At 35.1% G+C, this 16471-nt stretch overlaps 2 protein-coding genes and 1 long non-coding RNA gene across 3 annotated transcripts in view; 1 reads left to right on the forward strand and 2 right to left on the reverse strand.

Annotated features, from left to right (window-relative positions):
* The first annotated feature begins 6107 nt into the window (after window positions 1-6107).
* LOC132110059 (homeobox protein Nkx-2.5-like) lies at window positions 6108-8339 on the forward strand. The gene is made up of 2 exons (XM_059516643.1): window positions 6108-6600; window positions 7729-8339. Exons 1-2 carry the CDS (start codon window positions 6261-6263, stop codon window positions 8328-8330), a joined length of 942 nt encoding a protein of 313 aa, XP_059372626.1. The 5' UTR covers window positions 6108-6260; the 3' UTR covers window positions 8331-8339.
* Window positions 8340-10309: 1970 nt separating this feature from the next.
* The window catches only part of LOC132110061 (uncharacterized), a 141701-nt gene continuing 135539 nt past the window's right edge, over window positions 10310-16471 (reverse strand). Inside the window, exon 2 of the long non-coding RNA XR_009424579.1 lies at window positions 10310-10447. This is a non-coding gene — a long non-coding RNA (uncharacterized LOC132110061). The remainder of the gene's footprint in view (window positions 10448-16471) is intronic.
* bnip1a (BCL2 interacting protein 1a) lies at window positions 11186-13073 on the reverse strand. Its single transcript, XM_059516644.1, has 6 exons — window positions 12811-13073; window positions 12160-12252; window positions 11990-12081; window positions 11753-11857; window positions 11570-11688; window positions 11186-11486 (listed from the first exon to the last, which is right to left on the reverse strand). The coding sequence occupies exons 1-6, from the start codon at window positions 12892-12894 to the stop codon at window positions 11290-11292; spliced, it is 690 nt and encodes a 229-aa protein (XP_059372627.1). The 5' UTR covers window positions 12895-13073; the 3' UTR covers window positions 11186-11289.

Below are 16471 nucleotides of genomic sequence, written 5' to 3' on the forward strand. Positions count from 1 at the left end.
TCAAGTAAAAGTAAAAGTACTAGTCGTGAATAGTTACTTTAGTAAGAGTAAAAGAGTATCGGATAAAAAATCTACTCAAGTAGTTAGTTACTAGTTACTTTGGGTCATATATACTGAGCCTATTTTTATTTAGATATATAGATAAAATGTATGTAATGTATGTGTGCGTGTATAAACGTATATATTTCATCAGCCTTTACTCCAATTTATGTATTTTATTATAAAACCCTGTCTGTTTACTTAAGTACCAGATATAGGTGTCATGCCATAACATATTTTTAATACGACTGACTTTATATTAAATGTGAATTTAACATTGAAAGTTAATGTGATATAAAAATTGCTACTAATCTTTCATTGTTCAGAAAGAGAGCAAATAACATTTACATTATTAAAGATCATTTTCACTGACAGTCTAGATTTCAATCACTCTTAGAAATCACTCTTTCAATCACTCTCCATTAAAATCACTGAAACTGTTAAAACTGTGAAATCAATATCTTAATTATAGATTCGTACACACATCTGCACTTTGTTGTTTCTGACGAGAGAATTCGCCAGAAATAGGTATTCAGTCAGTGAGCGAGTGAAGGAAGCACCGGCATTTTAGCGATGACTCATCGGACACCTCTGATTGGCCAATGCTTTAATGAGCTCAACAGAATCATGTGTGATTGGTTATAATGCGCAGCGCTGTAAAAACGCATCTATCTCTGGCTCAGCGCCAGCAAGCAATCACAGATCTGAATTTAGCAGCTGATAATATGACTCGCTGAACGTACTTGCACCGGTGTGATTGTATTAAAATTAATAAAATCTTAATCGGCTATTTTTTGTCTTTTGGAAGCTGCATTCAACTTGACTCCCCTCTGTTATAAGCCACACACGTACAACTAACTAATGTCAGAGGTATCGTGTACTGTAATCGAATGTAGCCCAAGTCATTACCTGTTAAACAGTACAGCACACGCGGTGTTCATCTAATAAGGATCTCCATCGCTAGCAAATAGTAGCCTTTGCAGATTTGCTTTCAATTCAGTGCAGTTCCAGCCACGTTTTCAACGCTCTTTCTGTTCTTAAACGTTACAACTCCGAGTGAACCACTTCAGACGCTCAGCGCGTGCGGCAGGGAACTGAACGACTCATTCAAACTGATTCATGAACCAATTCACTCGTTTGCCATTCGGTTTGATCAAGCCTTTGAACAGAATTGACTCAAAAGAATGAATCATTCACGAATGGGCATCGCTCATTGCCCAGAGAAACGTAGACGGCGCGTTTGGAATAAACTGAAGCATTTATAACATTTATTGCATTAAGATAAAGTAACGAGAGGGGCGTCGCCCATAGTAACGAAAAAAGTACAGATTTTCCCCAAAAAATTTACTCAAGTAAGAGTATAAAGTACCCATCTTTAAATATACTCCGAAAAGTATTAGTTACCCCCAAATAATTACTCAAGTAAATGTAACGAAGTAAATGTAACTCGTTACTACCCACCTCTGCATACACGGTTATAAAAGTGCAATGATACAGAGACTGATTAATAGACTTTAGTCAGATCAGGCGCCATAATGTATATAACAGATGAAAATGGGGTTGTTATGAATAGACTTCCAGTCTTTACAGTGTGTAAAGTTCCTAAATGCTTTAAATCAACTCAACTTTTTTTATTGAGTCTTTATCAACTGATTGTATCAGGAAGAAGTTTTGTCAGCTGATCAGTTGGTATGTTGTTAGTACAATTTATTGAACACACTGTAGCCTACTTGATCTATCTAGTTAAATCTGGTGCTGTATAGACACAGTAATTGCACAGCTAAACAAACCTGTTAATCCATCGCAACACTTGTAGAGACTGAGCAAGGTTAGCAAATAATGTTTTTATTTTTTCTTTGTTTTATGTGCTTGGATCATTGTGACAGTCGTGTAAAGCATTGCGTTACTGTCCTCTAGCGGTCATTTATAACCATTGCATATAGATATAACAAACTTTGGTCAAGATCTGTAGGTTAAACTCTTGAGTAATGCAATGTGAGGAAAATAGGATACTTAACAGGGTTGTCATTTGTTCTTTTTTTAATGAGTTAATGAGTAATCCTAAACTTAATTTTAAAACATTTCAATTTGCATTTAAAAAATAATTTTGTTTGTATTGTTTATTGCATCTAACAACAGGTGTCTCAAAAGTCAGAACAGATTTTAAAATTAAGTATAATTCACTGAATTATAAGTTTTCTTTTTATAGATTTACTAAATTTTGGATTTCATTTTATGTTTTGGATTTTTGATTAAATTTAATTTAATTCAATTGGATTTAAATTCTGGATTTGGGATTTCATTTTTATTGGACAAGCTTATCTATACTATTCCAAAAGTTTTTAATTGTGTTTGTACTTAATGAAGTTCACCTGTGCAGTGACGTCACACATTCAGGTAACATTTAAAATAATCTTAATTGTAGCATTATAAAAAGTTAAAGTTGCTTATTTATTATTTATTTTTTATTTTGTGTGTGTGTGTGTGTGTGTGTGTGTGTGTGTGTGTGTGTGTGTGTGTGTGTGTGTGTGTGTGTGTGTGTGTGTGTGTAACCATGCACTGACTAAAACTTTAAAAAACTCTGTGTAGTCTATAATAGAAGTGGGTTGTGATGAAAACTGTTTGTTTACATACGTTCTTCAAAATAGCTTTTATTTGTGTTCTGCAGACTAAAGAAAGTCATACAGGTTTGGAATAAACACTAGTGCGAGTAAATGATGACAGCATTTCATTTTTAGGCGAAATATGTGTTTAAAACTATCGAATAAATATCTCTGCCAATATAACTGCCAGACGGACATGTGTTTATGTTTTTTGTGAAGAGGTTATTATTATGTCGATGAATGAATGAAACAGCGCTGCTATGTTTAAATCCGCCACCAGGAGGCAGACTCGCAGAAACTTCAGGACAGAAAGGAATCTAAATTTGGGAAACAGGCACTTGTCCAAGACACTATATAAACTCCACATCCAGTGGCATTCATGAACTCAGCTGCCGGATGGTCTGTGAAATCAAACGGGAGCAACCAGCTGCAAAAACCCTCTTATGATTAATATAGCGACAAAGCCTTTTTGAAATATGAGCATATGAACATGTTTCAGTGTGAGCGAGTAGTCAAAACTATTTCTGAGGCATCCAAAGAAGAGCAGGTCATCTGACTCCCATCGGGAGCAATCATGATCCTGTCTGTCTGACTAATCCACTGCCAAAGCTGTGAACATGAGTTTAGAAAGAAAATTGTTATTCCCCAAGACGTGTAAGACAAATGATGTGATGACAAAACTCACAGCTCTAAATCAGCGTAATGATTTTCTTCTGTTTTTCATGCATCAGGCCTATTAGAGATCATCTACATCTGATCTCACAGTGTTTGGTTTTGCAACTTCAACCTCGTAGTTTTAATTTGAATTTCTTTCGATACAGGCATGCATTAATAATGTGCATTAACTTTTAGGGTTGAAATATACACAAATGTATTATAGGCTAATTTATGGCTCTTTAAAAGACTTTTTACAGTTTAATTTAGGCTAAATCATTGTAATAATAAATAACGACTAGTCTACAACTACAAAAAACTACAGCATATGAGAAGACATTTTAGCTTTACTTTCTTATAGCTACTTTAAAACAGTGTTTATTGTAATTTAACCGATGCATGTTTAATTATGTCGTCAGAATTGCTGAATAAACACACAAATAAACACATTACAATTTTATCAGATATAGAATCTTTTAGCAAAGCAAGAAAGTTAGACTATTTAGAAAAGCTTAAAATAAAGATAAACACAATTCCTTAATTGGTTATAAAAGTGGCCTATCTAATTGCACACATATTCCAATAATATCTAATGTTGCACGATGAAATTAAATGTTACATAATGAAAAAAAATGTCTCAAGAAAACAAAAGAAACCATTTGTGCATATTTAATTCTATAATAAAAAAGATGACTGTCTTGACATTTAGCACCAGTCATATTTAGTTGAAGCGAGTTTAAACAGCTGCCTGTGTGTTAAATTAGCTAAGTGTAAAAAAACGTGTTAGATATAAATCCATTCAAAATCCCCGCGCAGCGAGCCAGGTCTCGTGCACGAGCTTCAATTCGGAAGTGATTGACAGGGATGAAGAGGTCTGTGGTTTCAGCACTGCACAGACTCGTTTAGATAACACCCATCTCACCCCTCTGTCCCATCATTTCCTAAACAGGTCGACCAACAGGAAGTTTTCAAGAACGTTATCCAGCTCTTTATCTGCTCCAAATGCGCTGTTGAAAGACAGACCTAGATGCAGTTGCTTTATGGGAGTTTGTGTCTCTTCTTCTCTCGACCGTGTAGTCTGTCATAATATTTATTTCAGAAATGCATCAAACGAGATGAATTAATCGACTCAGTTCCAAGCAAGCTCTGTCTCAGAAAACCGTAGTGAACTCTCAAAAACAACATGTGCATGTTTTGAGTTCCATCCGTCATGAGGATCACAATGGCGCTCAGTAGAGGATATGCTTCATAAATCATAGTGATATAAAGCAGTTTGCATAAGCTGCGGAGTCAGTTTACTTTATTTCACCAATTATTGCAGATGGATAAGGGAGTGTTGATTCGCTCATAGAGAAAAGTGCTCGCGCTCATTAATCAGAAACGCCTGTCTGAGACCAGACGCACTGCTTTCCTCCAAAACTATAAACATGAAGCTCTTGTGCACCATTTACTCTGCAGCATTAACCGTCAGAGATCAAATAAACGATAATACTGTCTGTCTCCTCTGCACAAACTATGACTAATATCCAGAGGAACGGCAACACTGTCCAATACTGCTGCCAAAAAATAAATAAATAATAATTAATGGTGTCATGGATTGGTGTCCATATTGCACCGTAATTAAATTTTTTAACAGATAGGAACTAGTTTAATATGCAATTGCAATAAGCAGTCTTTGAGCTCGTAGTTAGTTTATTATTGTTATTATTATTGATGAATCACTAAAAATTTATTAAAGTAATGAAGGCTGATTATATAACGGATCACAAAGGCCCAGAACGAGTCTATTTGGTTAAATAAAACTACAAATTTAAATAAGCACTTTTGATAAGAATTAATTCACATAAAGAAACTAGTTAAACTATTGTCTAAAATTGTCTACTTTATTGTCTGTCGTCTAAATGCATTGTCAAAAAAAATACAAGCTAAATATTTGATCTAAAACAAACTTATATTAAATATAATATTATTAAATTATATATATATATATATATATATATATATATATATATATATATATATATACTTAAAAAAAAAAAAAAAAATATATATATATATATATAATATATATAAATGTCCAAACTGTAACTGGTATAGTGTGTTACCAAACTATCAGTCACAGATGTTTTGAGTCTAATCTGTAGGCTACATGTGTTCTTGTATTATATAATTTCCTCCACACCGGTCTATATTTCATATGAATCGCCATGTGTTGCTCTTCTGCTGCGGCTGTTCGGCGTGGGTGGGTTTCTGGTTTGTTGTCATCTGTTATCACGTCTTGATAACAAACCCAGTGGCACCAGAATCTTTCAGTGGTAGACAGTTGGGTTTGTCATTGCAGGTTTCAGGTTCCAGCAATGCCAGTGTCTGATCTCTTGGAGAAAACTCTTCTCTGGCCCGTGGTTTCCTCTGGATTAAGCAATTAAGAGGAAAACAATCAAACCGAGTGCATGCGCATTTTGCGCACAGTGCCAGATCTAACCAAAAGGGACAAATGCAGCCTCGAAGGTATAGCTAAGAAATCCATCTCTCTCAAGACTGGCTGAATTGATAAAAAGCGTTGACCTGAGTAGCATTGCAACTATTAACAACAGGCAACACCAAACAAACGTTAAAAAATGGATATGGATAACAGCAATGTTTGTAGGTGTTAGTAAAGTTGCTATAATTGGAGGATATTACATCTTATGCATGGACTTGTATGGAACTCTCACGAGTCATTTTAATATTATACGTCATTTGTCCAATGATAAGCTCTGAAATGTTGAGCCACGCCCCCTGCCTCATTACAGCATGCAGTCACTCCTTACACCCCAAAAGTGTGTTATGAGGGCTCTATTAAAAACATAAACTTGGGTTTATAGGCTACCTCTAAACACAAAAGTTTCACACTATTCTTTAAACGAACAGGCTCCCCTGATAAATGCCAGCCGGGTCGCCCAAGAGGACCATCATTCCACGGCAATGTTCTCCAGCCAGATGACTTCCACTCCTTTCTCAGTGCGGGACATACTGAACCTGGAGCAGAATCAGGAGGACTTGGTGTCTCTGGACATGTCTCAGCGGCTGGACAGTGCCCTAATTCCGAGCTCATCCTGCATGCTGTCCACTTTCAAACAAGAGCAGTTCATGGACATGCCATCCGGAGCCTCTCTCTTCAGCGAAGACCTTCAGGACGACAAAGGCACCAAAAACAGCCCTCTGAACTTCGGTAACGCTGCCTTTTATGGGAAGAGTTTCCTAGAAATGGACTATGTTAAAGACGCAAAGACGGATGACGCGTTTGAAGACAAAGAGAAAAAAGGTGAGCTCTCACAAGAGTCGGACATTTATTGGAAACTAAAGATGCCGTTTCATGATTATTTAAAAACTCAGCTAAAAATGCACATCTACTAATATTGAGTTACATTAAAAGAAAAAAAACATTTTTAAATAAGCGCACGTGCACTGAAAAAAATGAATCATTGAATTTAGCCTACTACTTTTTATGGTAAGTGGTTGCAATAAAAAAAATTTAATTACATTTAAATAAACAAATTTTGCTGAAAGTTAATCAACTAAATTAGTTTATTTAACTATAGCTTGTTAAATAAAGTATGATTGCAACCACTTCATTAATTCAATGATTCTTTTTTTTCAGTGTGTCTAGATTGATTATAACACTAATTAGACTACAATAATTGTAATTCTTTGCTATTTTTATTCCGGTTTTTAGTAGGCTAATAAAACAGAAAAAAGTTCATGAATAAAAATCACTGTCTGCACTATAAAAATAGTGTTTGTATATATTATAAAAAATCATTTTATTTAAAATCATCATAGATTTTTTTATTTATCTTAGGATATATACAGAAAGTTTAACATCCACCGATCATATTCGGAATAAAATGTGCCTCAAACTTGGTTTCAAAATGGTTCTTTTAAGAGCTGTTCAAAAACGTTCTTTAGGGAATTTTAAATTTTATGTCATCGCTGCGAAAACTCCATTTGGAATCTTTATTTTTAAGAACGTAGGATAAAACGGCACCAGTGCATGAAATGAAACTCACTAAAATGTAAAATGTTTTACATTTACGTTATAAAAAAATGTATATTACGTTTTAAAATTTTAAAGTTAAATCCAAGAGGTTACAACCGGCAACGAAAACGTATTAGTCACAAGTCCATGCACTCTAAAAACTTTGGGTCAAATGTAGCCTACATTAGAACAACCCAACCGTTGGGTTACATTTTTGCATTAAATTTTTAACCCAAAAGTTGGGTTAGTACAAATTTGACCCAAAGTTGAGTTGAAACAACACAGCATTTTTTAGAGTGTTTGAATTTAAAAAAGGTAGACATTTCTAAGTGGATGGAATGGATACAAACAGGCCCAAGTGTTATTATATTGACGATTTGTGTCCCATTAATGAAATTAATAATACATTTTCAGACATCAGCTGCTCTCAGGAAGATCCAAGTGAAGATGTGAAGCTGGATGATGCGGATCGACCCAAGCAGAGGAAAAGGAGGAAGCCTCGGGTTCTGTTCTCTCAAGCGCAGGTGTACGAGCTGGAGAGGCGCTTCAAACAGCAGAAATACCTCTCTGCACCTGAGAGAGATCATCTAGCCAGCGTGCTCAAACTCACCTCCACACAGGTCAAGATCTGGTTCCAGAACCGACGCTATAAGTGCAAGAGGCAGCGTCAGGACCAGACCCTGGAGATGGTGGGCATCGCGCCTCCGAGGCGCATCTCGGTGCCGGTTCTGGTTCGGGATGGAAAGCCGTGCCTGGGCGACGCTTCCACATACAACACTTCTTACAACGTGGGGATCAATCACTTCACCTACAACAGCTACCCTGCCTTTAGTAATTTCCCGAGTCCAGGCAACACGAACTACTCATGCAACTACCCAGCGAGCATGTCCTCCATCCAGCCCTCACAGTCCAACAACAACTACATCAACTTTGGAGTTGGGGATCTAAATAACGTGCAGGCTCCGTTTCAGTCCAGCAGCGGGGTTCCCTCACTACACGGCATCCGAGCCTGGTGAAACAAAGAACTTTAGTTGCATGCATGGACATTTATATTAATTTTCATAATTGTTTTTATAACAGCCTATTTGAATTTGCAGAATGCGGGATGGGTTTGCTCTGTCAGATGCATTCTTTCTTATGCTTTAATATCTTTCAGTATATATAATTGTTTTCTTTAAAAACATGTCTGAATCATTTGCTTCCACTTGAGTTAAATTATGAGAGATAAACAGCGCGTGAAATAGGTAGATTATTTATAATTTTCACCAGATGTAGCTATTATGAAGCCTTTATTAATCTCGAAAGAAGTTCCCGTGTTTTTTTTCTTTTCTTTTCTTTCTGTTCAAGGCCAGTCTCATTTTCATTAATATGATCAGACCATAACAATTAACTGTAACCAATATATGAATTAAGAAACATTTGTGTGTGTGTGTGTGTATCCAGAGAGTACGGCTCAATGAAGGTGTTGTTATTCATTTGCTTGTGTAAGTCTGATATGTAAACCTTTTAAGAGAAAATAATAAAGGACTTTAAAGAATGTAGCCTATGCGGTTATTATTTGGTTTGAGAATAACAATTAATATATTAGTATAAACAATACTAATAATTGATATTCGACGTAGAAGCGAATTAAAAATATGCGTAGATTCGTATTTACAAATGACATTCCTAAAATTGATAAACACTATTATTATTATTATTAAATGTATCTTTCCGTCATTGACGGCTTCATCTATATTTTCCATTAAAGTGTTTTGTTGTTGTTTTACCTTTGCTAAACACTATTTCGCCATTTAAAACATTTTTGGGGTGACTGTTTTTACCAAAGGTGAATCTGAGATATCCTTTTCTATGACTTATTCGAATAAATCAAATACAAATATTAAAAATAAGTATAATATTTAACAAAGACGTTTCAGCGAGGACTTGAACCGATGTAAACCTGCAGAAATAATCCCAAACTGTATATAGGCCTAATTCAGCATTTATCATGTTTCTGTATCATGTGATTTGATCTGAAGGGTCGTCAGAGTAAAACGTCCCGCTGAGATTACTGTGAAACTAAACGCTTTTTGTCTATATGCTCAAACCTAGATCATTTTTATCATGTGCATGCTATTCTTGCAAAGGTTGATTTCCCACTTGATTGACAACACAAAAGTGCTCTGCTTAGTGAGCAGAATGGCACAATTTGCTTGACATAGAGAGGTAAGGGTGCAAAGACTTGGATGGAGGAGGGAAGATCATCCACATTTGCTGCCACTTAAAATGAGTAATAGATTGTCCTCGGGCATCTCTCTGGCCTCTCCACACATATCACTAAACACAGTTCCCCCTCTCCACCACATCTGAACCAGCGTCCACCTTCATCTGAAATATATATACATATATATGTGGAAGTGATTGTCATTTCAAGTCAAATACGGGGCCACTGAGAGTTACAGAGAAAGGTCACACGGTTACAATAGTGGCCCACTCTTCAGAGGCGTTGAAAAGAACAAGTCAGATAACATGGACGCACATCTCTAAAAATAACAGACCTTGTCCTCCGGCCACAATGGAAGGAGAATGACAGAGACAGAGAGCGAGAAAGAGACCAGGGATGGAATAATCAGCTTTTCCGGGTCTTATCGGAGGAAAGACAGGGTCGCATGCCTCTTTATCAGCCGAGCTCTGATTATGGCCATAGCTTTTCTGAGCTTTTCCCCCTGTGATACTCTGGATCCTGCCCTGCATAACAGCTGCTGCTTCATCACTGCCCGGGATGTGAGTTTAACTCTCTCTAAATTGCCTGTCATACTGTAGGTGTCCATGTGACAGCCTCCAGCGTCTAGAGGCATCACACTGAAAAAACTGAGGGCCGGTGGCAACACTGACCGTTAAACTGTGAAGACTTTCTATGCTGTTTCCATAAAAATAAGCCTCCTTAAATTATTAACTGTATGTAATACAAATGAGAAGTTAAATCGAAACAATGCAGAGCAAAACACAACTGTTTGAGTTAGTAAATAATGCTTATATTCAGTAAGGACATATTAAATTATTCAAAAGAGACAGTAAAGACATTTAGGTTTTCACTTTCTATTCATCAAAAATATAAACAATGTTTCAGATCAGCATATTAAAATGATTTCTGAAGGATCATGTGACACTGGAGTAATGATGCTGAGAATTCAGCTTTGCCATCACATAATAAATTACATTTGAAGATATTCAGCATTAAACAGTTATTTATAATATTTCACTATAGTACTGTTTTTACTATATTTTTGATCAAATAAATGCAGCCTTGGCAAGCAGAAGAGATAAGAGAGCATAACTTTTGAACAGCAGAGTACATAAAATAAACTTTTCATAAACTATTTTGACTTTTAGGCTTTCCAATCTATAACAACTTTGATATACAAGACTCATTTAGATCTTTTATTTTTTTTAGAACCCATGAAACAATATTTGAATTCCAGATTTGTCATAAGAAATAATAATCGGCTTACACTGTAAAACGTTTTAAAATGAAGAGATGTAATTCATAATTCACTTCTTTTGTAAGATTTTTGCCGTACTTCACAAAATTTCTCTTTATTGTACTCTTAATTATTAAATTTAAATTAATGCATTTAGCAGACACTTTTATCTAAAGCGACTTACAATGCATTCAAGCTAACATTTTAAACCTAACATTATCATTATCATAAATACATTAAACATAATTTATAGTTAAGCACAAAAAGTGTTATATATTTACATTTATGCATTTAGCAGATTTACCATGCTATGGTATAAAAATAACTTATGACACCTACAAGATGATAAGACGAATTAGTTGCTGCTTTCATAGTTTCGTCAGTCAACGGTAAAAGCTTTTTCATGACATGATCAACAGTTTCACAAGGAAAGCAAAAAGGTTTTACGGCTTGTAGGTGTCTTTCTCTTCTTCTATCCTTTATGCATCATAGGCTATTCATTGCTCTGCATTTAAAAGAAAGGAAAAAGTCTTTTCTTCAGGATGTACAAGACTGTAGCCAGGAACAGCGCGAGAGCGAGGAAAATAAGCAGCTTGTCCGTCAATTCCCGTCGATTGTATTTAATGATCAGCTTTCTGCCCAGCTGTATAGTTCCTGTCATGGCTTTAAACTCTTCATTCGTTTCATGCACTGTCCTGGAAGACGTTGCTACAGGAGATAAACCAATTAATACATCATGAGTTTCCCAGCATGCAGACATGGATGAAATGGAAAGCTTGCGAGATGCCCACCTAATGTGCTCATGGTCTCCTCGCTCTGCTGGACCTGCTGTGCCATCATCCGGCTGATGCTCATCAGACTCTCTGTGATGCCACTGGAGGTCTGAGCGAGGCTTTCTTTAGTCATCTTTCTGATCAAACAGATTCAGGCCATCAGAAGTAGCATTGAAAACATCCTTCAGCTTTCAAACTCACCTGTGTCTTATTGACATGTCCTCTGAATTTAACAAATCTTCCTTCTCTAGCTTATCAATGGAGAGTTTACAGGTGAGATTGGCCTTCCTCCAAGCGGTCTGATTGCTGTAAGAAAAAAAAAAAACACTTTTTTTTTTTTTTTTTTAAGAGCAAATACACACCTCCTTCCACCTGAATAATGCAAATGGAGCATTTCTCTATAAAATGCATTGAAGAACACAAGTGATGCATCATTACCTAAGCATCTGTTTCCGATGTCCTTCTGCTTTATTGAGTAGCATCAGCTTGTCAGACTCTTTGTCCTGTTCTTTTCCCATTTGCTCCAGATCCTGTTTAAAAAAAAAAAAAAGTATTTAGTTTAGAATTTGCTTAAAATAAGCACCAAATTTGCATGTGTTGCTTCTCACCTGAATACGCTGTCTAAGATTGCTGAATTTTTCTTTTACTTGTAAATTGAAATCTGTCAGTTTGCTTTGTGGTCCTGTGCATTCACTGACATCCTGCAATGTTTGAAAACATCAGCTAGTTACAGGAAAATAATATTATTTAGCAAAACAAATACAAATGATCATTTAACATGGCGCACGTCCTGATTTTGCGGAGTTAGATGTGTTCCTAGGTCAACATATTTTGTTGACCCTGGAACAACATTTTACTCCAAAAATGTATTCTTGACCATATCCCTACACCTAAACCTAACCTTAACCACGAGTAATCCCTAAAATCAAAGGAAATGATAGATGAATGACACTGATGTACAAGCACCAAACAGTGATTTTAAGCATAAACTTCACAAAATCTATAAACTGGTTCTTCAAATCTGATTGGTTGTCCCAGGAACATGTCTCACTTTGTAAAATCAGTTTATGCTAACATGGCACTAGCAACAATAAAATTATTGATTCACCATAACATTAAAATGCCATTTATGGTCCTTGTAATTCATTAATTTTATCAGCATTTAAAAAAAAATAATTATACTGTCCCACATAAAACATAAATATGGCAACAATCGTAATGTTTCAGTTTTATCAATATGAACAATAAAACAGTCATACCTGAATGAGAGCTTTTATTTCTAAATCATACTTGATGATTTCTTGTTCACATATTCGGACGTGGACATCTGCAGAGGATGCCATCGCTGCAGTGCAGTCTGAACTGATGACTCACTATCGATGTCAAAATAAAGGTCTGGATATATTCCTATTTAGTTGAGGATTGAATGTCTATGTTAACCATAGACTGTTAGTGACAGTTAACTAAACTTGACATCATTCATTCATATACTATTTTGTTTTATTTATTTTATTTTTAGTGCTGTCAAACGATTAATCGCGATTAATCGCATCCAAAATAAAAGTTTTTGTTTGCATAATATATGTCTGTGTTCTGTGTACTATATTTATCATGTATGCATAAATACACACACACACACTATATATATTTTGAAATATTTACATATATTTTATATTCAAATAATTTATTTTATAAATATATATATTTAATAAATAAACATTGCCTATTTTTCTAAAATATATACATGCATGTGTGTGTATTTACATATACATAATAAATATACACAGCACACATTCATAAATTATGTAAAGAATTTTTTTTTATTTTGGACGCGATTAATCGTTTCATGGCACATCCCATGCCGCTTTTCTGACAATATTCTTTTATTGCTAACTTTCTGGGGGAAAACCTAAGAAAAAAAAGTGATGATGAATTATTATTTATAAATGTAATAATTATTTTCCTTTTTCTAATCTTTTTTTTAATGTTTATTTATTAAAAATAAAATACACTGAATAGTAGCAAATTAATAATGTATGATAAAATGTTTCCAAGACCTATTTAGGTTAAAAATCAGTTATGCTGCTGTCAGAAACGATAGGAAGATGTTGGTAAAGAAGGCGACTTTTCTTGTTATTTAGCGCCCTCTACTGTTGGCAACTGAGCAAAGATGAACCGCAGAGATGATGAAATCTGCCCACTGGACACAAAGTCCACTTTTATTATCGAGACGATTAACGGATTAACGTATGAGATTCAGATAGCAAATAAATTGAAAAATAATTTGATAAAAGTTTGCAAGCCTTCGATTCAATTCCGAATGAGACTATAGATGGGTTCTGTTAGTTTAGTTTTGGGAGTGAGAAGTGTTGTCCAGCAGTTGTCCAGCTTCAGAGTTTCTTCAGTGTGAATATGTGCGTTACATTACAGATCTGAGAGGATTCAACATCTCCACTGCAGGTCAGGTTTTCTTTATGCATTCTATACATAAAAAAAAGGAAATAGTAATTCCAGGCAAGATGTGATTTATAGGGACTAGAAATAACATGAATTTGACATAAAAATTTGACTTGACTGTGTAAGTTTATCTTCATTTATTTACTTTATTTTATTATTAATATAAAAACGCTGCATTTTTAGGATATGCTTCAGTGCTTTCAAATGCAGTTATTTCAGTTAAATATGGAGATTTTACACAATGCATGCAGTCCTGGGGCATATTTTCACCCTGTATGGAGTAAGTTGTCACAATGCAACCTGCCATTTAACAAACATCCCATGCCTTTCAGCTAAATTTTGAAACACAAAATAATTAATGTGATCAATAATTCAGTATGAGCTTTTCATCAACTCATAAACCCTCTGCAGAAACCCTGGAGTGATGTATTGTTTAATGCATTCATATTATTCATCAATAATTCCATTCAAATCGATAGGCTAAACAAATTGGGTCAAAAGTAATCTAAAAGTAGTCAGAATACATATCCTACAACTTGTAATTAGACATGCTTAGAGGCACTTATTTACATTTGTTTACTCCAGAACTGGGCTGAAGTGTGTATTGGACTAAAATAAGACCACAATGAGGTTATCAAAAATTCAGCAATTAATGCACATTTTACTATTGCAAGTTGTTGCAATAAGGCTTGCAATGGCTAAAATTGATTGAGGATTCAGAAGCGACTATAGTAATCAATTGCAATTAGATTAAAAGTGGACACAAGTAAATAATAATGGTATTTGATGACATTAGAGCTGTTTTCCATACTTGCTTCATTGATCTCCATGTTCCTCGTTTAGTGAGCGATGGTTTTTCATACAGAGGAACCTGTCTAACGGGATTAACCTCGGCATGCAGAAAAACGATCTGTATCCGTGGACTAGAAAGTGCTGTTTGTCAAGGACTTAAAGTCTTTTTATAAAGCAAGCGATAGTAACTATATTAAGTGTACTATAGCAAGCCTAGAAGTCCTAAAGCCACTGTCTTTTACTTTTATTCACTTCATTGCTAGCTTTAACAGACCGAGTGAGATGACTGCTGTAAAAACATCTATGATTATATAATACATTTACTCTGGGATGTAACAGAAAGTCAGTTAAATATACAAGAAGGGTTGATTTCAGGATGATGATGCCTTTGTTTCAGGCTGGCCAACAATAAACAGGCTAACATGAACAAATACTGCCTGCCTTTGTATTAATCTACTGATACTTGTATTAGTCTACTGTTCTTATGAAGGGTCGTTGCGGAAGTTTTTTCTGTATTTTATTGTTGCAGTCATCATGTCCAATCAGATTTTGATGGATTAATGTCATCACCAAGGTAAAAAGTCACTGTATTTTAGTTTGTAATCATAAAGTAAACAAATATTGATAACAAAGGCTACAGATAAATGAAGCATTAATGATCTGATGCTCAGTTTTTGTTTTAGGTATTAATTTATTAAAAAAATACTTAATAAAATACACTGGGGCTTCTATTATGTTTTTAATTTCTGCATTAAAATTAATTTTGATATTTTAGGGGCATAAGAAAAGAAAAATGTCAGGTTGAAATGTATGATGTCAGAATGTAAAAACAAGAATAAACAAAACGCATTCTTTAAAAATTATTCTTTTTGAAAAATATTGTCAACCGAGTCTAACCTATGTGACGTTCAGAAAAATAAAACAGGAAATGATGTCACAGAGAGGATCACATTGTCTGTGATTTCCATCTGACTTTTCTGCATTGCGGAAATCACCATTATTGTTACAAGTAAAGATTTATTTATGTTGAAAACAGTCATGGTGTGACTTACAAAAAATGTAATGATATTTATTATAAGTAATGTTTAAAAAAAAAAACTTTAAAGGCGATTTTCAATATTTAGAGTTCTTTTGCACCCACAGATTCCAGATTTCCCAAATATTGCCCGATCCTAAAAAACCATAAATCAATGGAAATCTTTTTTATTCAGCTTTTTAATTTTTTGTAAATCAACCCTAATGACTGGTTTTGTCTACGCAGAATGATCCAACATCAGGAATCCCCTAAAAGATGCAATACGACGCATGCACTGGAGTTTTAAAGCACAAAGATAATCTCATCTTCTCTGCCATCTTCAGGTAATGGTGAACAGCATCTCATTCACACTGAATCTCTCCAGTTTAAGCAATGGGACAGATGTGACGGTCTCAGGTCCAGTCACCTGGAGGATAGCCATGATCATTCTCATAACCGTCCCGCTCTCCATCATCACCATCACAGGCAACGTCCTGGTCGTGATCTCTTTTCGGGTCAACCCTCTCCTGAGGAGAGTGAGCAACTACTTCCTCTTAAGCTTGGCTGTGGCTGACTTTATTTTATTACATCCTGATCGGCCAGTGGACTTTAGGAAACCTAGCCTGTGATGTGTGGTTGACTGTGTTATGAACCTG

Source organism: Carassius carassius, chromosome 29 (genome assembly GCF_963082965.1).
Source record: "Carassius carassius chromosome 29, fCarCar2.1, whole genome shotgun sequence".
Lineage (NCBI taxonomy): Eukaryota > Metazoa > Chordata > Actinopteri > Cypriniformes > Cyprinidae > Carassius > Carassius carassius.

Coding starts and splice junctions, on each gene's coding strand:
- LOC132110059 (XM_059516643.1), top strand. CDS start 6,261: ATGTTCTCCAGCCAGATGACTTCCACTCCTTTCTCAGTGCGGGACATA. Junction 6,601..7,728: donor TGAAGACAAAGAGAAAAAAG/GTGAGCTCTCAC, acceptor ATACATTTTCAG/ACATCAGCTGCTCTCAGGAA.
- bnip1a (XM_059516644.1), bottom strand. CDS start 12,894: ATGGCATCCTCTGCAGATGTCCACGTCCGAATATGTGAACAAGAAATC. Junction 12,082..12,159: donor ATCTTAGACAGCGTATTCAG/GTGAGAAGCAAC, acceptor TTTTTTAAACAG/GATCTGGAGCAAATGGGAAA. Junction 11,487..11,569: donor GGAGACCATGAGCACATTAG/GTGGGCATCTCG, acceptor TATCTCCTGTAG/CAACGTCTTCCAGGACAGTG.